The sequence below is a fragment of the Ovis aries genome, chromosome 1 (genome assembly GCF_016772045.2).
Source record: "Ovis aries strain OAR_USU_Benz2616 breed Rambouillet chromosome 1, ARS-UI_Ramb_v3.0, whole genome shotgun sequence".
Classification (NCBI taxonomy): domain Eukaryota; kingdom Metazoa; phylum Chordata; class Mammalia; order Artiodactyla; family Bovidae; genus Ovis; species Ovis aries.
This window is the reverse complement of record NC_056054.1, coordinates 33,401,006-33,427,642: the sequence shown is the minus strand read 5'-3', so window position 1 is coordinate 33,427,642 and position 26,637 is coordinate 33,401,006. Positions and strand designations below refer to the sequence as shown.

General features: G+C 38.6%; 1 protein-coding gene across 6 annotated transcripts in view; it reads left to right on the top strand.

The window, feature by feature from the left end:
* Positions 1-13,389: 13,389 nt before the first annotated feature.
* Positions 13,390-26,637, top strand: part of MYSM1 (Myb like, SWIRM and MPN domains 1) — a 42,468-nt gene continuing 29,220 nt past the window's right edge. For 3 of the 6 annotated variants that reach the window (XM_042248683.2, XM_012156222.5, XM_004002019.6), the window contains exons 1-7: positions 13,390-13,464; positions 17,806-17,881; positions 19,506-19,576; positions 21,567-21,644; positions 21,735-21,758; positions 22,871-22,949; positions 25,801-25,899. In XM_042248683.2, coding sequence (XP_042104617.1) covers positions 13,400-13,464; positions 17,806-17,881; positions 19,506-19,576; positions 21,567-21,644; positions 21,735-21,758; positions 22,871-22,949; positions 25,801-25,899 — 492 coding nt within the window. In that variant the 5' untranslated portion in view covers positions 13,390-13,399. The remainder of the gene's footprint in view (positions 13,465-17,805; positions 17,882-19,505; positions 19,577-21,566; positions 21,645-21,734; positions 21,759-22,870; positions 22,950-25,800; positions 25,900-26,637) is intronic. The other 3 variants (XM_060400200.1, XM_060400199.1, XM_012156294.5) reach the window with 1 other exon arrangement.

The following is a 26,637-nucleotide window of genomic DNA, read 5'->3' as shown; positions in this document are numbered from 1 at the left end:
TCATTGTGGTTTTGATTTGCATTTCTCCAATAATGAGTGATGTAAAACACACATTTGAAATTAATGGGAAATGTTATGGTGGTTGGTCTCTCAAGCAGTTGACATGACTGCTCAGAAAAGACGTTATGATGTAGTGGGAAAAAAGTCAGGTGGACTGAAAACAAAGTCAGCAGAGGCAAAACTGATGACACATGATCCTGGGAAAAGGAATCATTTTGACAGAAGTATCAGTTACATTTCATGGGATTTTTCTTTTCTGAAGAAATATGACATGTGTCATGTGATTCTTAAGAAACAAAACGCATTTTCAACCACTCAATAAATAATCTTTAATAAATTTCAGTGAATTCATCCTGCTGAAATCTAGCTTTAATCTCATTAGCTCACTGCCATGACCCCCAGACTCACTAAGCATAAGAACTAATGTTCTTATAATGACACCTAAAACTCTACAAAACGTGGTCGTATTTCTAGTTTGGCTTCTCCAAATACTCTCCCTTTTGCTCAGTTTCCTGCATGCTGGCCTCTACGAGGCACACTCCCACCTGGAGTCTTTGCACTGGTTGTTTCTTTCACCTGAAGCCTTTCTCCTGACATCAAGGGGGCACCTCCCTCAGCTTTGCAAGACTCTGCTCAAATGCCACCTTTCTAATAAAGCCTACCCACAGCCCCCTCTAATCCTGCCGTACTCTGCCACTCTGAACTTTTGAGCCTCTTATCCTGCTCTCCATTTTTCCTTTTTTCATAGCATTCAATCACGTCTAACAAATATACAATTAATTGTTTATTGTTTATTTCCTTTCCCTCTCTGCTAGGATGTGAGTTCCCCCAAGATAGGGAACTTTGTCTTTGCTACTCATTGTCATATCCCAAGCAGTCTGAACAGTGCCAGACGTATAATAGGTGCTCAATAAACACTTTATTGGCTTGAACTGAATATCTTGAAGTTCTGGAGATAATATGCTTCCTCATGCAGAAAAAAAGTCATTGATGAAATTCTCCAAACTTTGACTGTACACTCACTAAGTGCTAGGCGTGGATAACCTAGACATGATCCCTATCCTAAAAAAGGTCCCAGGCTACTGTGGACACAGGTACAGTCACAGACGATCACAGGCCAGAGAGATGGCACCCTGACACAAGTATGCACATTGGCTGTAGGGTTGCAGAGAAGGGGATGTTTGTATATGAGTGGTCAGGAAGATGTCAAGTGAGGAGACAACACTAAAGCTGACTTTTCACATAGAAATGGAGCTACCATGATGATTAAGGGACGGACATTGGACTGGACTTTGTGCACAGGAATTCTACCACACGTGAGTTATAGAAATGACAGTCAGTGTGGATGTCGATCTTCAACAGTCCTTTAGGATCAACGCAGGGTAAACTATTTTCCTCAGTTTATCTTCTGCCTCCCCTCATTTCCCCCTAAAAGTATAGACTATAAATAAATAGTCAGACTGTAGAACTTCGTGTATCTCTCCCTCAGTAAGGAAAAGGGACTTTGGGAATCTGTTTAGGCTTATAATTTTCCCCTTCTCGATTGGGTTTTGTGCTTTTGGTCAGGATCATAATTCAATTACTATATGTATTTCTCATTTAAAATATCCATTGATTATGTGTTTACAAAGTTTTTTGTTTCCAATTAAAACAAAACTTTGGCCTTATTCTTTCCACTTAATTCACCCAGCCATTCAACAATTTTTAAGTGCTTGCTATGTACAGGCATTGTGCTAGATGTCAGGGAGAAGAAGACCAGAAGCATTTTCCCTTCCCTTAAGAAGATTTTAATAGCAGGACCGGCAAATGTGAAGAAAAGAGAAAGAACACTGAAGCCTCATATGTTGTGTGAGAGAAGGATTTAGGGCAATGATCACAGACTGCAGGTCAGGTGTAGCCCACCCAAGTGTTTGTTTGGTTCAACAGTGTTGGGTTTTTTTCTTTCTTTGAAAAAACAAAAACAAAACAAAACCTGAATTGCTTTTCACAAATTAATCTTGATTTCTGGCTGGCCTTAAAAGAAAAATCAGATCTGACAATTCCAAGCCAGAGCTTCAAAAGGGCAACAGAAGGCCAGAGTTCAGGCAGGGCCAGCCCCTTCAGAGGGAGTGGTGAAGCAAGGGAAGGAGGGAGAGAAGCAGAGTGCCCCTGAGAATGTGGATGGGCTGGGAATGGGGGAAGAGATGCAGATTTTAAAAAATGGAGGTCATGTTTTGTCAGTGGTCCAGTGAACTATGTGTAAACCTATATGAACTCTAACACTGCCCATGACAATGTTTAATAAATGTCTGTGAGATGAGTAAGAACATGATCAAAGAATTTTATCCTATAAGAGATTAATTCATAGGTCATTTTACAAAAGAAGAACCAGGAGTCTGGAGAGGCTGAATCATTTGCCTGTAGTGGTTCCCAGATTGTATCAAAGGCTGGAGGAAACAGAGGGGAAGTGCAGCATGGAACGGACAGAGGGCATCTGCTGTTTTACCTACCCAGCGTCCACTTCTCCTCTCTCTGGATATGGGACCCTTATTTTGGTTGGGGAGCCACCATTTCTCCTATTCCATGTGAGGCTGGTGAAACTGAGTCTGTCTGGCTTCTGGAATGGCATGTGACCCAAGCCTGGCCAGCCACACTGGAGTTGCTGAGAAAAAGGCATAGTTTTTCCACAGGGGACTGTTGAGAAGAAAAGATGCAGTTCTGAATGATGCTATTAGTACCGAACCTGAGATAGCTTCCTTGGTGGCCCAGATGATAAAGAATCTGCCTGCAATGCAGGAGACCTGGGTTCGATCCCTGGGTCAGAAAGATCCCCTGGAGGAGGAAAAGGCCACCCACTCCAGTATCTTTGCCCAGGAAATCCCTTGGACAGAGGAGCCTGATGGGCTTCAGTCCATGGGGTCACAAAGAGTTTGTCACGACTCAGCAACTAACATTTTGCGATAGCATGATACAATGAAAAGATGATAAGCTATATTTCCTGGATAAATTGCTTCATTATTTTAAACCTTCGTTACCACATCTGTAAATGGAAATAACCATTTCCTTACCTCAAAGGGCTGTGAAGAAAGAACGCATGTAAAAAGCCTGGCACACAGTAGGAGCTCATTAGTGCTGGCATCTTTTCTTTTCCTTCCGAATAATGTCAGATGGATGTAACACTGCTGTAATTAAAGTGTAAGAAGTGCGTTGGCAGACTTTCCTTACAACATATTGGGAACAGCTTTTTCAGTAGCTACCTTATGTGATTTCAGGGAATTGGGGAGGGGAAATAAAATAAAATGCAGCCTGCTTTCCTGGAATAATTCAAGCCATATCTAACGCTTGCCAAGTGTAGCCTATAATTCTATGTCTGCATTCATCTATTATCTCACCTCTATTTAGATAAAGTGGTTTTCCTCCCCACTAACTGCCCATTTTATTTTTAAAATGAGAGCTCTTTTGAATCCATGGCAATCATTCAGCTGACAGTTTGGATCATAATGTAATAATAACATTAGTGAACAGTTGTATGACACTTCCCGCTTTTAAAGCACTTTACAAATCTGAGCTAATTAGCATGGATATTAACATGCCAGCTTTTTTTGTGGATTAATATTGCCATTATACTCTGCTGTTTCAATAAAAAATGCAGTGATCTTTTTTCACCAGAAATGAGGGAAAAGGAAATGAATAAGCTGCCTCTCCAATGGACTCAGACACAATGTAGCAGAGATATGAGATAGACACTTCATTAACTGAAAGTTCAGGAGGATTTACAGGTATGGTACCTTCTGCTAATTCTGTTTTAGGATCAACAAAGGGAATAGAGTGTATTAATGGAGGGCAGAAAATTTGTAAACCCAAGACAGGTTTCCAGCCTTCAGAATACACTTTCTACTTATTTCTAGGCCAAAACACCTAAAAGAAGAACCTGATTGTGATTTATTCTTAAACCAAATGAGGAAAATGTCAATTCACATAATATTGCAAAATACCCTATTCTTTCTGTTGTAAATGGGAATGTAACAAAGTAAGTGTAGAGTGAGAAAGACTTGGCTTGGAATCCCAGCTCTGGTACTCAGCTATGTAACTGTATCTGAATCTTGGTTTCCTCACCTCTAAAGTGAAAGCGATCATACTTATTTTGCAGGATTCCTATGAGGTCTAAAAATGATCTTGCCTTACACACTCTTAGGGGTTTAATGGGTTGTCATGTTAGCTTTGGCTCACTCTGTCTGCAACTCATCTTCCTCCTCCCTTTCCCCATCTAAAATTACTCTGACATTCATTCAGTTTATAGGAAAGCAGAGAGTCGTGATAAATTAAAATGTTCTTTCCTATATTCATGTTACATATTTTTAAACAAATAATTAAATTTTAAAGGGACCAGGAATAAATATGAGTTCATTTTAATGGGAGAAATCTAAACATGATTACTTGAAAGCTTGTCTTTTACATACTATGAAAATGTAGAGATATCTCAGTTATATTTGATCATTTCATCCTGTGCTGTTTTCTCTCTCTTTCTCTCTCTCTCTTTTTTTTGAGGCGGGGGGGGGGGGGGCATGCTATGAGGCCTCTAGGACATTAATTCCCTGACCAAGGATCAAACCTAGACCCTCCGCAGTGAAAGAGCAGAGTCCTAACCACTGGGCCACCAGGGTATTCCCCCAGAGTGTGTTCTTTGTATGAAATTAGTAACAAGTGATGCAAAGAGGTGTGACAGTGGGAAGGTTGCTTGGGACGGTTTTACCTGTCAAGGCTTCCTTGGGCCAACTTCAACGTCTGACTTACCTTCTCCACGTGCAGAGTGGTCAGGCCCGAGAAGCCGACTCACACTACTAGGAAGGCTTGCAAGACTGATGTGGCCACCAGTCTGGGTTATCGTTCCTTCCACTGAGCAATTTATAGACTGCTGCACGTCTATAAATCTCACATCAGCATAATCAATCCAATCTCTTGTTTCTATGCGAAGATCATTCACAAAATCTGAAGGTTGCTATCTGAGAGGAGAGTTAAATATGTTTTCAATGTAATGGTTCTGTACTATTAGTCATGGCCTTGTGTGACCATTTACTCAACAGAAAACAAATGCCTGTACACCTTTGCCTTTTATTGCTTAAAAAAATGAGACAAATAACAAATAAATTCTCATTGTTAAGGTTCAAACTTTGTTTTCTTATTGTAGTGATTATTTTAGGGTTTATGCTATACAACCTTAATATGTAACAATGATGAAATAGTCAAGTGGTATTATATCACTTTATATAATAACTTCACAAAAATATACAGACAGACTTCATTCTATTGTACTTCGCAGGCACTGTGTTTTTTGCAAATTGAGGGTTTGGGTCAAGGCTGTGTCAAGCAAATCTATCTGTACCATTTTTCCAATAACATTTGCTCACTTCATTTCTCTCTGTCACATTTTCATAATTCTCACAATATTTCAAACTTTCAAGTACTATATATTTATTATGGTGATCTGTGATCAGTGATTTTTGATGTTACTATTGTAATAGGTTCTTTTTTGGTATTTTTTAAATGATGTATTTTTAGACATAAAGCTATTGCACACTTAATAGGCTACCATATGGTATAAACATAACTTTTGTGCACTGGAAAACCAAAAAATTTTTGTACTTGCTTCATGTAATATTCTCTTTATTGTGGTGGTCTGGTACAGAACATGCAGTATCTTTGAGGTATGCCTGCACTTGTATCCCTCCCTTTCGAGACTTTGTATTATTGTTCTCATATATTTCACTCATATATATGCTGTTAATCTCACATTACATTGTAATTACTTTTGTTTAAACAGTCAATTCTCATTTAAAGAGATTTAAATACTGATAGGAACAGATTGAAGGGACAAAAGAGACAATTAAATAGTTAATCCCACTAGGGGATTATAAGTAGGAAAATACAGGAGATCTCTGTAAGTTAATAATTACTCAAGAAAGCAGATTTGCTTAACCACAAAAGCAAGCAGGCTTGCGTAGCAACAAAACCTTGCAACAGAAGCACAGGACATGCCCCCAAACAATAAAACAATGGATGCATGAGACCCCCATACTGTCCAGTGAGCTCAGTACATTAATGATTTCTAGAACATGCTCTCCACACACCTAAAAAACAGTAATTTTTGGACCTAGCTTGACCACAAAGGGACAAGAAAACTTCCTTTTTCAACCTGGAAGAGGAGCTGATGATGAAAACATTCAGTTCAGTTCAGTCGCTCAGTCATGTCCAACTCTTTGCGACCCCATGGACTGCAGCATGCCAGGCCTCCCTGTTTATTACCAACTCCTGAAGTTTACTCAAACTCATGTCCATTGAGTTGGTGATGCCATCCAACCATCTCATCCTCTGTTGTCCCCTTCTCCTCCAACCTTCAATCTTTCCTGCATCAGGGTCTTTTCAAACGAGTCAGTTCTTTGCATCAAGTGGCCAAAGTATTGGAGTTTCAGCTTCAACATCAGCCCTTCCAATGAATATTCTGGGTTGATATCCTTTAGCATGGACTGGTTGAATCTCCTTGCAGTCCAAGGGACTCTCAAGAGTCTTCTCCGATACCACAGTTCAAAAGCATCAATTCGACGCTCAGCTTTCTTTATAGTCCAGCTCTCACCTCCATACATGACCACTGGAAAAACCATAGCCTTGACTAGATGGACCTCTCTTGGCAAAGTAATGTCTCTGCTTTTTAATATGCTGTCTAAGTTGGTCATAACTTTTCTTCCAAGGAGTAAGCGTCTTTTAATTTCATGGCTACAGTCACCATCTGCAATGATTTTGGAGCCCCCCCAAGAAAGATAAAAAAGCAAAGAAAGACAAAGAAGGTCCTCTGCCTCTCTTTACTTTTTCTTTGATTGTAAAACTATTGCCCAGTAAGTTCTCAGGGTGTGGCATTTCTAGCCACCCATGTGTAAGCCTCACAAGCCTCCTGTTCTAGTAAATCACTTTTTATCTACCACTTTGCTCTCACTGAATTCTTCTCTGTGCTGAGATATAAAGACTATAGTATCAGAGTTCTTCAGAGACCCCTGAAATGACACTTAATGGTTTCGATACTAAGAAAACAAATCTTTTACATTTACCATGTCATTACCATCCCTGTACTCTGCCTTCTTTTACAGGGATTCAGATTTACATCTATCATTTCTTTCTGCCATATCATTTCATTTCTTTCTATAATTTCTTTCTTTAACATTTTTTGTAGTAGATAGGTTGATGATGTGTTCTTTCAGATTTTGTATCTCGAAAAGGCTTAACATTGCCTTCATTTTCGAAAGATATTTATACTAGATATACAGTTCTCTAAGCTGCCTTTTTCCTTTCAGTAATTTTAAAATGTTGGCTTACTGTCTTCCTGCTTCCATTGTTTCTGACAAGAAATTTATTGTCATTCTTATGTTTTTTCCTTTGTAGGGAATGTGCCTTTATTGTCTGAAAAGCTTGCTTTTCTATCACTAGTTTTGAGAAATTTGATTACAATGGGCCTTAGTATAGTTTCTTTATGTTTTCTAACGCCTAGAATTCTTTGATTTTCTTGGATATGTGAGTTTATAGTTTTCCTGAAATTTGGAAAAATTTTCCTTTTCTCCTTCAAATACTTTTCCTGATCCCTACCATCCATTTTTCAGAGCCCCCAACTGAGCGTGACGTTATCCTACAGCTCATTGACTTTTCTGCTTATTTAAAAGTGTTTTCATTTCTCTGTATGTTTCATTTTGGATAGTTCTTTGATTATATGCTCAAGTTCACTAATCTTTTATTTTGTAATGTTTAATTGTTACCTGTTTGATATCTAGTAGACTGAAGTTGAAGAAAGTGGAGAAAACAACTAGACCATTCAGGTATGACCTAAATCAAATCCCTTATGACTATACAGTGGAAGTGAGAAATAGATTTAAGGTACTAGATCTGATAGACAGAGTGCCTGATGAACTACGGATAGAGGTTTGTGACATTGTACAGGAGACAGGAATCAAGACCATCCCCAAGAAAAAGAAATGCAAAAAAGCAAAGTGGCTGTTTGAGGAGGCCTTACAAATAGCTGTAGAAAGAAGAGAAGCGAAAAGCAAAGGAGAAAAGGAAAGATATAAGCATCTGAATGCAGAGTTCCAAAGAATAGCAAGGAGAGATAATGCAAAGAAATCAGCAATCAATGCAAAGATATAGAGGAAAATAACAGAATGGGAAAGACTAGAGATCTCTTCAAGAAAATTAGAGATACCAAGGGAACATTTCATGCAAAGATGGGCTCAATAAAGGACAGAAATGGTATGGACCTAACAGAAGCAGAAGATATTAAGAAGAGGTGGCAAGAATACACAGAAGAACTGTACAAAAAATTTCTTCACGACCCAGATAATCACGGTGGTGTGATCACTCATCTAGAGCCAGACATCCTGGAATGTGAAGTCAAGTGGGCCTTAGGAAGCATCACTATGAACAAAGCTAGTGGAGGTAATAGAATACCAGTTAAGCTATTTCAAATCTTGAAAGATGACACTGTGAAAGTGTTGCACTCATTATGCCAGCAAATTTGAAAAACTCAGCAGTGGCCAGAAGACTGGAAAAGGTCAGTTTCATCCCAATCCCAAAGAAAGGCAATGTCAAAGAATGCACAAACCACGGCACAATTGCACTCATCTCACACGCTAGTAAAGTAACGCTCAAAATTCTCCAAGCCAGGCTTCAGCAATACATGAACTGTGAAATTCCAGATGTTCAAGCTGGTTTGAGAAAAGGCAGAGGACCCAGAGATCAAATTGCCAACATCTGCTGGATCATCGAAAAAGCAAGAGAGTTCCAGAAAAATATCTATTTCTGCTTTATTGACTATGCCAAAGCCTTTGACTGTGTGGATCACAATCAACTGTGGGAAGTTCTGAAAAAGATGGGAATACCAGACCACTTGGCCTGCCTCTTCAGAAACCTGTATGCAGGTCAGGAAGCAACAGTTAGAACTGGACATGGAACAACAGACTGGTTTCAAATAGGAAAAGGAGTATGTCAAGTGGAAACAGTGTCAGACTTTATTTTTCTGGGCTCCAAAATCACTGCAGATGGTGATTGCAGCCATGAAATTAAAAGACGCTTACTCCTTGGAAGAAAAGTTATGACCAACCTAGATAGCATATTAAAAAGCAGAGACATTACTTTGCCAACAAAGGTCCATCTAGTCAAGGCTATGGTTTTTTCAGTGGTCATGTATGGAGGTCAGAGTTGGACTATAAAGAAAGCTTAGCGTCGAATTGATGCGTTTGAACTGTGGTGTTGGAGAAGACTCTTGAGAGTCCCTTGGACTGCAAGGAGATTCAACCAGTCCATGCTAAAGGATATCAACCCAGAATATTCATTGGAAGGGCTGATGTTGAAGCTAAAACTCCAATACTTTGGCCACCTGATGCAAAGAACTGACTCGTTTGAAAAGACCCTGATGCTGGGAAAGATTGAGGGCAGGAGGAGAAGGGGACAACAGAGGATAAGATGGTTGGATGGCATCACCGACTTGATGGACATGGGTTTGGGTGAACTCTGGGAGTTGGTGATGGACAGCGAGGACTGGCGTGCTGCGATTCATGGGGTCACAAAGAGTCGGACACGACTGAGTGACTGAACTGAACTAAACTGAGTGTGTATATGCCAACCTCCTAATTTATCCCTCCCCCACCATTCTGATTGGTAACCATAGTTTGTTTTCTGTGTGTGTCTTTTTCTATTTTTTAAATAGGTTCATTTATATCTTTTTTTAAATTCCACGTATAAGCGATATCATATGATATTTGTCTTTGTCTGTCTTACTTATTTTTGTATTCTTATAAGTACTCTTGAGCTTTTTTTGTCAGGGGGAAGGAAGGTATAGTTAAATTTACCAGAAGCAGTTTCATCCTTTCAGATCCTATCTTTATGCTCTGTGTGAATATCAATTTCTTCTAATTTTTCCCATTTTTTTTCTCCATATTAGCACAGGGCCTTCTATTTTGTAGTCCCTAGAATCTAGAACACTACTTTCAAATTTTAACTAATCAATATCTTCAAAAATGTGGTATAAGAGAGTATTCATTCTGGGATAAGTGCCTCCCCCTGTGATCCTAGAAGGATGGGGAATGTATTAATAGAACTTATTATATCATCTTGAAATTGCATGTTTGATAGATTTTATGAGAGCAACGAACGAGTCCATCTTTTTCAATGCCATTTCTCTGAGTACAGTAGGAATATAAGTATTTATGAACTCTGAATTTTTTATTCTAGATTCAAATGGGTGAGAAAATGAGTCTTTAAACAAATTGCAGAGTGTTTTTTTTTTTTTTTTGCAGAACTCTAGAACAAAGAATTTTAAATAATAGACTGGGCTTCAGGAATCCACTCAGGTTATATATGGGGTTATAGCTGTATCTCTGTAGGTGCATGCATGAGTGCTAAGTTGCTTTAGTTGTGTCTGACTTTTTGTGACACTATGGACTGTAGCCCACCAGGCTCCTCTTTCAGTGGGATTCTCCAGGCAAGAATACTGGAGTGGGTTGCCATGCCCTTCTCCAGGGGATCTTCTGGACACATGGACCAAACTCGTGTCTCCTGCAGCTCCTGAATTGCAGGTGGATTCTTAGGGGTTGGGCTAAAACTTCACAGAGCCTGTTTCACATAAGTCAGCAAAGCAGGAGCATAGTGTGGGTTATGTGTGGGGAGGCTTCAGGCTAGTCCCCCTATTTAAGAGGCCTTTACATTTAGAGGCCTTGCGGGCATACTTGAGTTCTGTGCAGGACTTCCTTTCCTTCTTTCCACATATATTTTAATGCCTAATGATGGTGGCACTGGGCCGGAAAGCCTTCAGTTCCTTGGTGCAAGAGATGCTGTTCTCATGGTGTTCTCTGTCATGGTCTAGTGTCATTTGATATCACGGGTGTCCAAGGTTCCCATCTGGCCTGCTATGTAAAGGTCAATAAAAGGCATCTATATTCTTTTGATTATCTGGGTATGCCCATCTTTCTATCTTACTGTAAATCACATCCAACAAATACCTCAGAATGCCTACTCTGTTACAAGCAAGCCAGCTACCACTAGAACTGGTCATTGGATAAGTCCTTTGGCAACAGGTAAAGCATCCTCACATGCACGTGACACCACCCTTATGGCAGAAAGCAAAGAGGAACTAAAGAACCTCTTGATGAAGGTGAAAGAGGAGAGTGGAAAAAGTTGGCCTAAAACTCAACATTCAAAAAACGATGATCATGGCATCTGGTTCCATCACTTCATAGCAAATAGATGGGGAAATAATGGAAACAGTGAGAGAGTTTATTTTCTTGGGCTCCAAAGTCACTGGAGATGGTGACAGCAGCCATGAAATTAAAAGACGCTTGCTCTTTGGAAGAAAAGCCATGACAAATCTAGACAGCATATTAAAAAGCAGAGACATTATTTTGCTGACAAAGGTCCATCTAGTCAAAGCTGTGGTTTTTCCAGTAGTCATGTATGGATGTGAAAGTTGAACATAGAAGGCTGAGCGCCAAAAAATTGATGCTTTTGAACTGTGGTGTTGGAGAAGACTCTTGAGAGTCCCTTGGACTGCAAGGAGATCAAACCAGTCAATTCTAAAGGAAATCAACCCTGAATATTCATAGGAAGGACTGATGCTGAAGCTGAAGCTCCAATACTTTGGCCACCTGAAGTGAAGAGTCAACTCACTAGAAAAGACCCTGATGACGGGAAAGATTGAAAGCAGGAGGAGAAGGGGACAACAGAGGACAAGATGGTTGGATGGCATCACTAACTCAATGGACATGAGTTCACGCAAGCTCCAGGATGTGGTGAAGGACAGGGAAGCCTGGCATGCAAAATTCCATGAGGTCACAAAGAGTTGGACATGTCTGAGCGACTGAACAACAACAACAACAACAACAACAAAGCATCTGCAGGTTGACCTAAGGATGGGGCACTATACAGTTTCTGAGCACTGGACACCGGATCTTCCTCTGTGATAAACTTTGCCTCCATCTTCTGCCATCACATTCATAATACAGCTCATCTATGGCTTGAGCATAAACAAAAATGAGATGGAAAAAACTCACAACAGTGTCGGAAGAGGACTCATTCCATGAATCGATTGACTCATTCATCAGTATATTTACCAAGCACCTACTGTGTGTCAGACACTTTGCTGAATGATGATAGTATAAGGACTAGTGAAAAGACTAGCAGATACAGTGCTTATTCTTAGTGAATTCATCAACCAACAGTGGAGGCAGACAAGTGAATGAACAGCTACAATAACGGCAGTGATCCAAGGGAGAATAATCCATAAGGCCAACATCTAATTTCTTGAGAAACCATAAATTATTTGAGAGAAATGGCATTTGTCTTTCACAGTTCCCAACTACATGATGTGTAGAGGGTAAGCACTCAGTAAAGAGTCAAGAGGCCTAGATTCTGGTCCCAGCTGTCTTTGACCAGCTATCTTTCCTTTCCATTAGTTATTTCAGTTTTCAGAGCCTGTTTCCTCATCTGTAGAACTCATCTGTAGATAATATCAGTCCGGATTAATTCACTGTGCAATTGTGAAAATTAGTGGTCATGAGAATGATATTTTAATTAATTGTAAAGATCTCTACAAAGTAAAATATGTAATCATAAGTTATACCCTTAATTTTTTTGATAAAACAGATGTTCAGCACTTCAATAAGTACTGAATAATTCCTTAAAAAAGAAAAAAAGGAAACGAAAGAAAACCAGCAGGTAAGGATCACTGTTGCCACCTTCACAGTTCAAAGCAGGTCTAATCTGATATTTTCAGCACTCTAGATAAAAATATTAGCTCTTCCCTGGTGGCTCAGACGGTAAAGATCCCCTGGAGGAGGACAGGGCAACCCACTCCAGTATTCTTGCCTGGAGAATTCTCATGGACTGTAGCCCACCAGGCTGTGTCCATGGGGTCGCAAAGAGTGGGACATAACTGAGGGACTAAGCAGCAGCAGATTATTATTATTATCCCCATTTTACAAATCAGAGGAGTGAGGCGCCAAAGAATTTATGCAAGAGCACAGTCTCTTCAAAACCCAAGCCTGCGCTGCTTGCCAAGGCTTTTGTTGAAGCTTAGTCTTTAAGATGTGCATGACTATTTCGGGATTTCTCAGCAAGAATACCGAAGTGGGTTGCCAGTTCCTACTCCAGAGGATCCAATGTAGGGATCGAACTGGCCTATCGCAACCGGATTCTTTAGCACTGAGCTGCTCCTCAACAAAACCCCAGAACCCCAGAACTCCTTAGCATCTTTTCTCCGAAACCCCGCTTCCCCAGCCTGGAAAGAACTGGCAGAGCCGTCGACTCCGCCCCATGACGTACATGGCCCCGCCTTCAGGCCCTCCACTTCTCGCGGGATCTCTCGGGAGGACGGCTGGGGTCAGGTCCCATCATGGCGGCTGAAGAGGCAGATGTGGATATCGAAGGGGACCTAGTGCCAGCGGCGGCACAGTCTGGGTGAGCAGTTGAGACTGGGCTTGCAGAGACGAGGAGGGGCACGGCAGTGAGGAGGTACCCTCTAAAGGCCGCGGTTCCGGCAAGGGCCGGGGGAGTGGAAAACTATCCCCTGGGCCAGGGTCTCCTGCCGGCCTGAGAGGCGCGCCTCGCCCATCCCGTCTGTGGGCTCCTCCTGAGCTCAGAGGGCGGGTACCGTAGACTAGCGTGGGACAGCCCATTTACCGGGATCCTGTGAGGGCGCTGACCGCGCCTAGCACATTGCATACTCTTAAGCAATTAGATTGCTTCTTCCCTTACTGCCACTCCAGAACCCGCCTCCTTGCCACCGCCCAAAAAATAATTAGAACAGGGGCGGTCCCTGGACAGAACCCAACTTAGGAATTCTTGTTCCCTCGCTTGCAGGCCGTGTGACCTTGGGCGTGTCGTTTTATCCCTACTAGCCTCTGGTTTCCTCTTCCACGTAGGGGTAGTTATGAAAAACTTCCCGACATGCAGCGTGATCTAAAAGAAAGGGGTGGGACTTAAGAGTTTGACAGCTGTGTATTGACCCAGCTAGATGGCACCCCACTCCGGTACTCTTGCCTGGAAAATCCCAGGGACGGAGGAGCCTGGTAGGCTGCAGCCCATGGGGTCGCGAAGAGTCGGACACGACTGAGCGACTTCCCTTTCACTTTTCACGTTCATACACTGGAGAAGGAAATGGCAACCCACTCCAGTGTTCTTGCCTGGAGAATCCCAGGGACGGGGGAGCCTGGTGGACTGCCGTCTGTGGGGTCACACAGAGTCGGACACGACTGAAGTGACTTAGCAGCAGCAGCAGTTACTAGCAGTGTGACTTTGGGCCTCAGACAACTCGTGTGTAAGCTGACTGTCATGTTATGTGCTTCGTACGGTTACTGTGAAGATCAAATGAAATGATTTGGGGATGTGCTCTAGTATAAGAGAGGTGCTCTGTAAGTGTTGTGTTCTTTACCTTCCCACCACGGATAGTATTTTGAGGACCCAGTGAGAGGTCACCATTTAGTACCAGTTCCTGCAGAGCAGGCCAGTGTGACTTTTAAAAAGCAGCCTCCAGCTTGAGATATCTAGCTGTTTGACTCCTTGCTTGCAGAGAAAGAAATTGATACATGCGGTTTTAAAGATGTGCTTTCAGAATTCTCTTTTAGTAATAGAAGAGGCTTAGACTGGTCAGGATCAGAAGACCTCAGTTCTCAACTCAGCCAGCTGTGTTGCTTATAACTATGAACAAGTTCATTAGAAGTCTCTACATTAAGCCAGGTAAAATTGTGAGGCTTAGACCATTTTTGACCTATAGAATAGCAATTTCACATGATCCAGCCTAATAATAGCACCTTTGTAAATTGTGAAGAAGAGTACCAACCCCTGTCCATGAGGGACTGAAACAGAGCCGTTTAAAGTTTTCCTGAACTTAAAACACTATAAAAATGAGAAGTAACTAAGTCTCCTTCAGCTGTTTAGACAAAACAGTACAAGTCTCTACAAATGAACAGAAAGCCTTTGATAACAGTCTTTCACATTTGTGTAGATCAAGTTAATCTTGACCGAGTGCTTTTGCATGCGTGGTTTGATTTACTTTCCACAATAAGTGTATGAAATAGGTGTGAGGGATTCTTATCTGAAGTTCAAGGCAGATGAGCTGCCCTTGGAAACACTAAAGATTATCTGAGAGCACTGACTCTTCCCCTTTTTCCATGGGTTTTTCTTTATTTTTATGATCGTGTTTTATTTCTCTTTTTCTTTTTTCTTTCCTTTTCTTATTGTTCTGTTTGAGCCCAAAGTCTGCTGATGGCACTTACAGTCACATTAGTCTCATGAAACCAGTAACTGGTTGTTGGTTCCTGATGGTCATCGTCATTGTCTCACACAATTCTGTAGAGCATCATGAACATTACAGTCTAGTGACAGTTGTTCCCTAGTGTTGGTACTCTAATCATGTGGAATTTGGTGTGAGTAAACACTTAGATGCCCCTCTGAATTTTTCAGTTATAGCTGATCATGACATCTTGAGGGTTAATTGAAAACACACTTTTAAGTCCTTGCTAAGTGCTGGTTACCAAGGTTAGAAGATGCATTGAAGTGTTTTGTTTCCCTTCTACCATTCTTTCTTATCCTCTGTTTCTTCTACTTGTTCTTTAAATCATAGTATTTCCAAGGAATTTTTGTCATAAGACTTCTTATTAACCATACAGTCCATCTCTCAAGGCTTAAATTTCTGTTTAAGTTGGACCATATGAAATTTTCCCAATGTTCTACCAATTTTGACCCACACAAATGACATTTAATCTTAAATTCCATCTAATAACAGGCTGATATTGCCCAAATCTGTCACCAACTCAAATCTCTCTCATGATCTTCAGATCCATTTATCCATTTTCCTGAATCTATTTGCCCTTGGGTGAGCCACAAGCTCCTCAATCTCACTTTATAGAAACTTTCCTTACCCAACCTGCCTCTTCAAGTTCCCTAGTTCAATAAATGGCACCATCCACCCACTCATGCAGGGAAGAGACCTAGATTTTAACCTTCTTCCTTACCTCTCTCCTATTAGAGAGTCTGTAGATTCTGAGTATCCTCTCAGATGTGTTCACTTCTTCCTGTTCACATTGCTTGTGCTTTAGGTCTAAGTTACTGTCACTTCTCTCTAGTATCTATGTAATCACTCCCTCTTAACTGCTTCTTGTCTCTTTGACCCTCTTCTAGTCTTTTCTGAAGTTAGAGTAGTCTTTTCTTACATCCAGATCTGATGATGGTACTCCCAACTCCCTAGAGACCTGTGTGATCCATACCCCACCTACCTGTTCATTCAGTCATTCAACAAATATTGATTAGCATTTATATGCCTAGCTCTGGGTTTATAGTACTCATCCAAACTAAGTCCTTGCTTTTATGGAACTCACATTCTTATTGGATGAGACAGAGAATAAACTTTATATTATAGCAGTTTCTAAGAGGTATAGCAGTTTCTAAGTATAGACTGGGAAAAGTCACTAACTAGGAAACTTTTATAACTTCAAAACATATAGAAGCAAATTTTAAATTTAATTATATCACAGATTGGGCCTCCTCAAACTTAACTATTCATATGAAGTGAACAATGTGACTTTCAGTTCAGTTCAGTCGCTCAGTCGAGTCTGACTCTTTGTGACCCCATGGACTGTAGCATGCCAGGATTCCCTGTCACCAACTCCCAGAGCTTACTCAAACTCATGTCCATCGAGTCAGTGATGCCATCCAACCATCTCATCCTCTGTCATCCCCTTCTCCCGACTTCAGTCTTTCCCAGCATCAGGGTCTTTTCCAATAAGTCAGCTCTTTGCATCAGGTGGCCAAGGTATTGGAGCTTGAGCTTCAGCTTCAGCATCTGTCCTTCCAATGAATATTCAGGACTGATTTCTTTAGGATGGACTGGTTGGATCTCCTTGCAGTCCAAGGGACTCTGAAGAGTTTTTTCCAGTACTGCAGTTCAAAAGCATCAATTCTTTGGCGCTCTGCTTTCTCTATAGTCCAATCTCACATCCATACATGACTACTGGAAAAACCATAGCTTTGACTAGACAAACCTTTGTTGGCAAAGTAATGTCTCTGTGTTTTAATATGCTGTCTGAGTTGGTCATAGCTTTTCTTCCAAGGAGCAAGATCTTTTAATTTCATGGGTGCAGTCACAATCTGCAGTGATTTTGGAGCCCCCCGAAATTAAGTCTCTAACTGTTTCCATTGTTTCCCCATTTAAATGGTGGAAGTAACTATGACTCTCTTAAGTGTGACTTTAGAGAGTTCTAATTAGTTAAAAGGCTGAGAATTAACAAAGTTGAATCCCTCATAGACATAGAAAAGCCCCCAGATAACTCAAGTTAATTTTTGTTATGTGAGTTAAAACAACAGATTTGTTAGATCTCTTCACTGTACTGTCCTCCTTCAAGTATTTTCTTTTGTTTCTTCTATTTCGTCTTGCTTTTTCTTCCATTTTGAGAGTGGTACTGTTAATGGGTGGCTTTTATGCTTTAGATATAACCAGGAGAGTCATAAAGTTGAATTCCTGTATAGATGTGCATATTCATCAAAAGAAATCTGAAATGTTGGTTCATAGCCACAGAATATGTTGTGTGTGGTTGCTGTTTGGACATAGTTTTTTCCTCATGGAGTTGTTTATTCTTGGGAGACAGAGAAGTAAACAAACTTGATATTTGGCAGTTGAAATAGGATGGAGAAAGGAACTAAATATTTGTTTACGTACGAAACCTGTCAGTCACTGTGCTGTGTAAATTATATTCATTAATTGGTATAATTTCACTTTTATACCTATTTTCTCAATTATTGCAGAAGTGATGAAAATACAGCATCAGTTTTACAAGATCATTATCTTGATTCATCATGGAGAACTGAGAATGGTCTTATTGTAAGTATTTTGTGGAAATATCAGGTATATTAAGCTATTACTCAGTGCGCAGAGTATCTCTCTCTCTCTCTCTCTTTTTTTAACTTGGTGCTAGTTCTCAGTGGTCACAGAGGTAAGACAGTGAAACCTTTTTCTTAAATTAAAAATAGAAGGAATTTATTCTTTTTTCCTTTGAAAAAATGGCCTTCTGGGAAACAACTTTGGAGCCAGCTAGATTTAGGCACAAATTGGTGCTCTACCACTTATCAGATTTATGAACCACAGTTTTTTCATCTAAAATATGGGGATTGTTGCATGATTCATTTCTTCATTTAACAGTTATTTATCGAGTCCTTGGGCTTCCCTGGTGACTCAGTAAAGGACCCCCTGCCATTGTGGGAGATGCGGGTTTGATCCCTGGGCAGGAAGATCCCCTGGAGGAGGAAATGGTGACCCACTCCAGTATTCTTGCTTGGGGAAGCCCATGGACAGAGGAGCCCGGCGGGCTACAGTCCATGGGTTCACAAAAGAGTCACACACAACTTAGCAACTGAACAACAACTATTGAATACTTACTATGTGCCAGACACCAGGCCAGGTTTGGGGGATTACAACCATAATCAAGACGGACATGGTGAGGGAAACTGAGAAGGTGACATTTAAGTTGAAAGTAGAAGTAGGGATGTGAAGAGTAGAGGAAAACTATATGCAGAAAGAACAGCAGCACAAAGGCTGTTGTTGAAATCCAGTATCTAGAATATAGTAGGAAAGGGGGAGAGGTGACAGGTTGGGGAGGCAAATGATGGCCCTGTCACACTAGCAGGAGGCAGGAAGAAAATGAAAAAGACTAGTTAGGAAACATTTCTAGGGACCTAAGCAAGATTCGGTGATGGCTTGGCCTCAGCTTGTGGCAGAAGTTGACAGATTTGAATTATGTTTGCGTGGTAGAAATGCTTGTTATATTGGGTTTGGGGATTGAAGGAAAAGGAAAGAATCCAGAATGATTTCTGGGTTTCAGGCTGGAATAGCTTGGTGACTAGTAATGCTGCTTACAAAATTGGGAAGGCAGGAGAAAAGCTGGTGAAGGTTATGCTTTGGTAAATTTTGTTTTGAACATGTGAAGTTTTAAGAAGCCTGTTAGGTATCCAAGTGGAAATTTTGAGTGGGTAGTTAGTTATAACCGTCTAAATAGAGCTTGGAAAAGAGACTTGGCTGAAAATGTTTACGTTTTGAGAGTTAAAAAGAAGTATGGAGAGATTGTGGCTTAAGGGGAAGAAAGGAATTGTGGTGAGTTTTGGAAATATTAATAGGTGAGGTATCTAGCAAAAGCTTAGTAGTATCTTAATTGTTCCTCATGCAGGATAACCATTATTACTTTATCATGAGTAGGAGCCAGAGCCTAGGAATCTAAGGCTCAAGTCTCTTCTTTCCCACTTAAAACGTTAGTTACTGCTTCTATGAATGCATCTGAAGTAGTGATGCCTGTCTCAGCATTATCGTAGGAGTCCAAAGATATGTCTGTGTTCTCGGTAAATGGTAGCTTTATTATTTGTAATCATATTATTGTGTATTTTCATTTAACAAAATAGTAATTGGTTTCAAAAAGCAGTAAATAAAAAAAATTATTCTTCCTTTTTTTTAATAGCCTTGGACTCTGGATAGCACCATCAGTGAAGAGAACAGAGCTGTCATTGAGAAAATGTTGTTGGAAGAAGAGTATCCTTTATTCACTATGAGGAAAGTAAAGATTTCAGGGTTAAAAATTCATTAATGCAAAACTTACAAAAGAGACCACTGTTAGTTGCTAGATGTAATGCTAGGGTATAATGTTACCTACCTATTCTGTTTTACCACTAAGTCTGAGATCTGACCCAATACTTTTGAGTTTCTGTTGTCAACCAACTCTTTCAGTTACCTTAATATTGGACAGAAATTATAGAGATTTTTTGGTTGTTGTTGTTTTGTTTTTATTTTTTATCTTTGCCATGCCACATGGCATGTGGGATCTTAGTTCCCAGGCCAGGGATTGAACCCATTCCCTCTTTAGGGAAAGTGTGAAGTCCTAACCGTGGACCAGCAGGGAATTTCCTATAGAGTGTTTTAAATCAGCTAGAATCCTTAGTTTAAGTCCAGATTTTCTAGTCCAGACCTCCCATTTTCAGTTGTATGAGATATTAATTCGTCCAAAGACACAGAATGAGAATATGTAAAAGTTCTCACTTCTTATTCTACTAATTTATAGGTGTTACTGGGGGCAATCTAAGTAAAAAAGACAAAACTATAGAATGAAGATTTTTTTCTCCCAGAAGTTGTAGGTCCTTATTCACAGTTCAGCCACTGGCTTCTTGCCCTGTTTCTTTCATCTGTTTGTGATATTTGCAACTTAAATTTTGGGGAACTCATATATTTTTTTACATGTAAAATAAAAGGATTGAATAAAAAGTTTTCTGATTTTCTGATTTATAAAGATTGTTAATATAACTCTAATTAAAGTAGTGAGTGGTTTGTTTTCAACTCTTCTGTGTTTCATGGATTTTTATCTCCTTTTTAAGCCAGAATTTCTGTTCCTTTTACTCCCAGTTATTGCTGTGTTGTTTTCAGGGTGTCTGTGTACCTTTAATTCTCATGGGTAACCCCCTTTTAGGCTTTCTTACTCTCCAGCCCTCCCCAAACATTACAGCTATAGCCTGGATCATCGCTTTTCAGTAGAAAAATAGTGCAAGTCACATATGTCCTTTATAGTTTTCTAGTAGCCATGTTTAAAACAGGGGAAATCAATTATAATAACATTTTATTTGACCCAGTATATTTAAAATATATTTCAACATTTAATATGTAAACATTGAAATGTTTTACATTCTTTGTTTTATACTCTTTGAAACCCAGTGTGCATTTTATATACTTAACAGTACATCTCAGTTTGTGCTAACCACATTTCAGGTATTCAGTAGCTACACATGTGGCTATTAGCCAATGTGTTGAACAGTGTCATTCTAGATTAATGAATATTTAGGAAGTCAGTGGTTCACTTCCAGACTTGGGAACAAAATAATGATAGTAAAAGCTGTGCGAGCTCTTGGATGAACAAGGATAATGCTTTCTTCTATCCTTGTCTTCAGCACCTGATATCTGCCATGATGCCTCGTGCACATGACACACAGTCAGTATTTGCTAAGTGAAGAATCTAAAAATATAACAGTATAGGCTAGGTTTAATCAATCTGAGAGGTAGATTTGACCCAAGCGTTCGTTATATTTGTTAGGGTAGAGAACAACCCTAAAGTCTTCTCTGTTACCTTCAGAAATGTGAAAGCAGATACTCCTGAATTATCCTGGACGACCAGTCAGCATCTGTTAATTCTCCATATGTGTTAGGAAAAAAGATTTAAATAAAACATTGAGGATATCTCTTTTCTTAGCCACTTCTAATAGGGAAGAAAGAGAAACTGGCATTTAGGTAGTACACATTTTGTGCAGATACTGTGTATGTATGACTTCACATGTAATATTTAATCCAGATAAAAACCCTATAAGATACAAACATTTTTGTTATAATTATTACACACCTGGAAAATTTTTTGAGAAGAATTGGTTTCACTTGAATTTAAGTGTGATTTTCAGGATATGTGAGTGCCTGCTTTATACAAATTGCATAATAATTATAGGACTTTATTATTGTTTTAAAAGTTTCTTTAATAATTACACAGGTATTACTTATCCAATAAGTCACTTCCAGGAAAATTCTGGCTTGATCAAAAGGAAGATGATAAAAAATACTTGAAGAGGTAAAATCAATTTATAATGCTTTTAAAAGTCTGAATTGTATTTTTAAAAACTTCACGGGTTTCCTTATTTTCTTTTTTCATGTGGTGCAGTCTGCAGAAAACAGCAAAAATCATGTATGTACTTACATTTTATACTTTAACATTTTTTGATTAGTTTAAAATTAGGGGAAAATTAAACAAGTTATAGTTGGCCTGTGGAAAAATCCTCTTGACCTTGGGTTTACACGATTATAAAATCAAAAATTTCTTGTACAAATGTTGGAATGTTACAAGATAATTTTATTGTATTATTTATTTGTCAGAACCTTTATGGCCCTACATAGGCAATTTTATTAAACTATGGGAAAGGTGGTTTTCTAGGGATTTGTGGGGAAAATTTTTTTAAGCTGCCCTCTAGTATATTATGAATTGACTTGATTTCTGTTGCCCTGTCAGTTAATTTTCATTTGTTTCAAATAAAACTTTAATTTGAATTTGTAGTTTTTAAAAATTATCTAGAGAAGTTAAGTATTAACTGTTTTATAAACATCCTTTCCCTATAATTGAAGAAGGTTTGATATTATTCAGTGTTTCTAAGCTTGCATGTTGATAATCCCTTAGAGGGTAGACTTGTAATTACCAAGAGTTTGAGCACTGAACAGACTGGCTTTTGCATTTTGGTGAACAAGCAACAACAACTAAAAAATGAAGTTAAAGAAAAGATTAATGGTTCACATCAATTAAATTAGTTGGCTTCATCTCAATTTTATTTTTAATTTCTTAATGTCCTGCATTTCAACAGCAATAATGATAGTGTCATAGTACTTTCACCTCTTTTCCGGCTTGATATTTACGTAGATTTACATAGAAGAATCAGATGGTATTTCTGGAGCCCGGTTTATCTCCGACAAGCCTCTCAAGTTTTGGAGATGTATTAACATTTGCTGCTTTGTGTCCAATCTAAGGAAGCCTATTTGTTATTTCCTTTGATGTCTTTTAGTGTTATCTTCACTCAGACCCAAGGATTATGTCTTTGGGGGCTCCTGTCCTGAGCTAGAGAAATATATAAGACAGGGTAAATCTGGTCCCCCAGGTAGAGGCTGCAGCCTGCTTTTTCTTCTCTTCTTTTTAATTCTTAGACTCAAAAAGTATTAAGTTTAGCCCATGGCTATCTATAACCTTTAGCTGCATAAATATGGAATGTTCCATTTCAGAAATTTTTTTGCAATTCCTCTTTTTCCCCTCAGGGTACACTCTCCTACAAAACCAGCCAGTTACTCAGTAAAGTGGACGATAGAAGAAAAAGAGCTGTTTGAACAAGGGCTGGTAAATAGAGCAATTTTTAATTTATAGTGAAATAATTCTAGAAGCAAATATTGATAGAATTATAAGGTTAATTTATAGAGACTGAAAATTTCATTTTAATTATAGTAATCACATTTATAGTTTTTCTGTAGTTAAATGATGTAGTTAGAATGATTATGTTTGTAGTGTAGTAGGAGAGAATTCCTTTTAACTCATACTTAAGTTACTAAAATATTAAAATATTGATAGATTTGACTCAATATTTTAGGTAGTTTTTCACCCCTTTTTTGGTACTAATAAAACCCAAGAAATTGTACTATATACGTTTTACCAACCACCTGTACTGAAAGGCAAACTTATTTATAATTACCTGATCTTTTCTCTTGGGGAAAAACTTGTATTTGGAACAGTCTGGGTGATCAGCTCAGTTTTTTTCAATTCCAATTTTGGCATTTGTGCACATAATCTAAATACTTTAATGGATATAGTTAAAGACCAGAAACATTCCTTTTGCATCAGTGTTTCACTGAGATCTATTTAAATATTCACAGTTGCATAATGGAAAAAAAAATGTACACAAGTTTCTAATTATGAGAAAGTGCCTTAATATAATGAAACTTAACAAAATATGCAGGAATTTTTTTAACTGTCTATAGTAGATTATTTTTTTTCTTTAAGGTACATATTACTCAATTAATTTTGAAATTATATATATTTATATATTATATATGTAGAATATGTAATATTATGTAGGATTCATGAATGCAAATTGAAACATGGTTAACATAACTACAGAAACTATTTTGAGGGTTATATCTCCTCCTGAGATTTTTCTCCTATACTTCTGATGCTTTTTATACTGATATTTTAGTCTGTCGTGTGATTGTCATTTATATAATCTAATTAACCAGTCGTATATTTAAGATTGCTGACAACTTTAGTGTTTTGTCCATTACCAAAGATCAGAATATACACACAAATGGATTGTGAATTTTGGGGTTGTTCTTGTTGACATTGGTGGTAGTTATAGAGGCTTAGCTCCATGGTTCAGAACTCAAATGGCACCTTAAGTTGTAGAGTGTTAAGTCTCCTTCTGACTTCTGTCTCAACCTTTAGTTTTCTTTGCCTGTCACCTGTTCTTGTGAATCCTTCCAGAGATAATTTGTCCCTATAAAAGCAAGTGTCTTTATTTAGGTACATATGTAGATATCTATATCTATCTGTGTATATATAAAGAGATATTTTAAACCTAAAATATTTTCCCACAAAAATACATGGAACCATTGATTGTATTCTCAGCCTGTGTAACTCAGTATCATTTGCTTATAATCTGAATTCTCTCCAGCTTGAGAGTAGGAAATTATGTGGTACTGAATGATGAAAGAAGATTTTTTTCCCTCTTGTCCCTTTGCTCTCTTTTTAAATTGGTGAATGTTTTCTTTGCTTCTCTTGCTAGTGTTCCCTCTCCAATTTTCATAGTGCCCAAGCCCCTAGAATCCTAACTAGTCACACTTTATCCAGATCTTTCCTATTTCCAAAAGAGTGCTCTATGCTACCAAATTACATATTTGCCTTCATTACACAATGTGTGTCCTCAGTCACTCGGCTGTGTCTGACTCTTTGCGACCCTATGGACTGTAGCCAGCCAGGCTTCTCTGTCCATGGGATTTTTCAGGCAACAGTACAGAAGCAGGTTGCCATTTCCTACTCCAGGAGATCTTCCTGACCCAGGAATCAAATCGGCTTCTCTTGTACCTCCTGCATTGGCAAGCAGATTGTTTACCACTGTACCACCTTGGGAAGCCCTTAGCACATACTACAGATAATTAAATCTTCAGAAAGTTGATCTCAGGTATTAGTTAAGAACTATCATAAGTTATTAATTTATACTTACTGATTTTCTCAGAAGTACTTTCAGTTTTAAGAAATTGTCCATATGTCAGATTTTCTATTGAATACCAGAAATAAGTATGTAAGTTAAGATTTATCATTTAGGTCAGGATAATTTATTGCCATTAGTCATGACTCTCTGGCATGTAAATCTGGCCCTGAGATCAGCTTCTCTGAGTTGTTGTTTTTTTTTTTTTTTCCTTTAAATAGTTTTAGGAAATGTAAAAAGATTGTTGAGCTTCTTTGGGAAATGGAGAGTATCTTGTGTTAGAGATAATGTAAAGGAGATTTATGTATCAAATGATAGACTTGATAATTAAAAATACTGTCTAGCTTTAAAATTATACTGCATTCATGTCTGTACTTGAAAACACACCAGAGCTCCCTCAAGTTCTCAGTTTTTCCCTTCACAGCCTCGATGTTAGTAGGTACACAGCCTTTGACAATGAAGGGATGTAGGGAGGCGTTGGTTGGAGGTCACTTTATTTGTGATTCAATCTTTTAATTCAGTTTACTGTGATATCTGAACAGTGTAAAAGTTTTTGTAATGTGTGTTTTAATATGGAATCTGACTAAGAAAATTTTTTTGAAATTAATGTTGGAACATAGTCAGTTGATTCTATAATTGGAAAATAGAACATACAACCCACCTCCCTTTCAATGCACTTTTTTGTTGAGTTATCCTTAATTTTGGAACATCATAATGTATAATACTAATACATACTGTAGGAGTACATAGAAGTGATGGATCTTCATTTAGGTAGCTATAGAAAGAAATTTCTAAATCATCTTGGTCTGCTTTCATAAGTCAAGATTCAAAGAGGAGATTGTGGGCTTTGATTTTAAGAGTCTTAACTATATATGAGACTTGTGTGTTTTAGAAAACAAAAATAGATCATTTTACTTTTTTTTAATTTGGCAGTAATTTGGCATGTTAATTAAGCTAATCAAAAACAATTTCTTTTCCATTTTGATAACATAGGCTAAATTTGGCCGAAGGTGGACCAAAATTGCAAAGCTAATTGAAAGTCGCACTGTTTTACAAGTGAAGAGTTATGCGAGACAGTACTTTAAAAATAAGGTAAGCAGGATATAAATATCCTAGTGATCATATTTAAAATAAATAAAATTAATAAGCGTAAATAGTTCTTTAACTCAGGCATGCTTGCATACATGCTAAGTCGTTTCAGTCACGTCTAACTCTTTGTGACCCTATAAACTATAGTCTGCCAGGCTCCTCTGTCTGTGGGGATTCGAGTGGGTTCCTCCAGAAGATCTTCCCAACCCAGGGGTTGAACCCATGTCTCTTACATCTCCTGCATTGGCAGGCGAGTTCTTTTCCACTGGTGCCACCTGGCATTAAAGTCTTAATGTTCAGAGTGTTTATAGTGAAAATATTTTATACCCATAAAGTACCCTATAAATGTTTGTCTTCAAAAATCTCAAAGCATATCTTCAATGTATTGAGTATTGCTGTTAAATTAGTATTATTATGTTACTCCACTTAATTTCGTGCAGTTAAATAGGGCAAATTATTAGTTGCTCAAAAACATCCTATAAAGCAAATAGTATTCCAAAGAGAAAACCTTAGAGGTCATTGCTTCCTGGAAAATCTTTTTCCTTTTTAAATATTTGCATTAAACTTTTAAGAATTATTAGAGCTTAGGGGCCAAAAATACTAACATGATTCTAAAATCTTTTTAATAGCAATGAAACTTGTACAATTATTATAAAGAACTGTCTGAAAACTCTAATAAATTGCAGTGTTCAAAAATGTACAGTTACGGTCTAGTTCCTTAGTCTCGAAAGTAATTTGTGC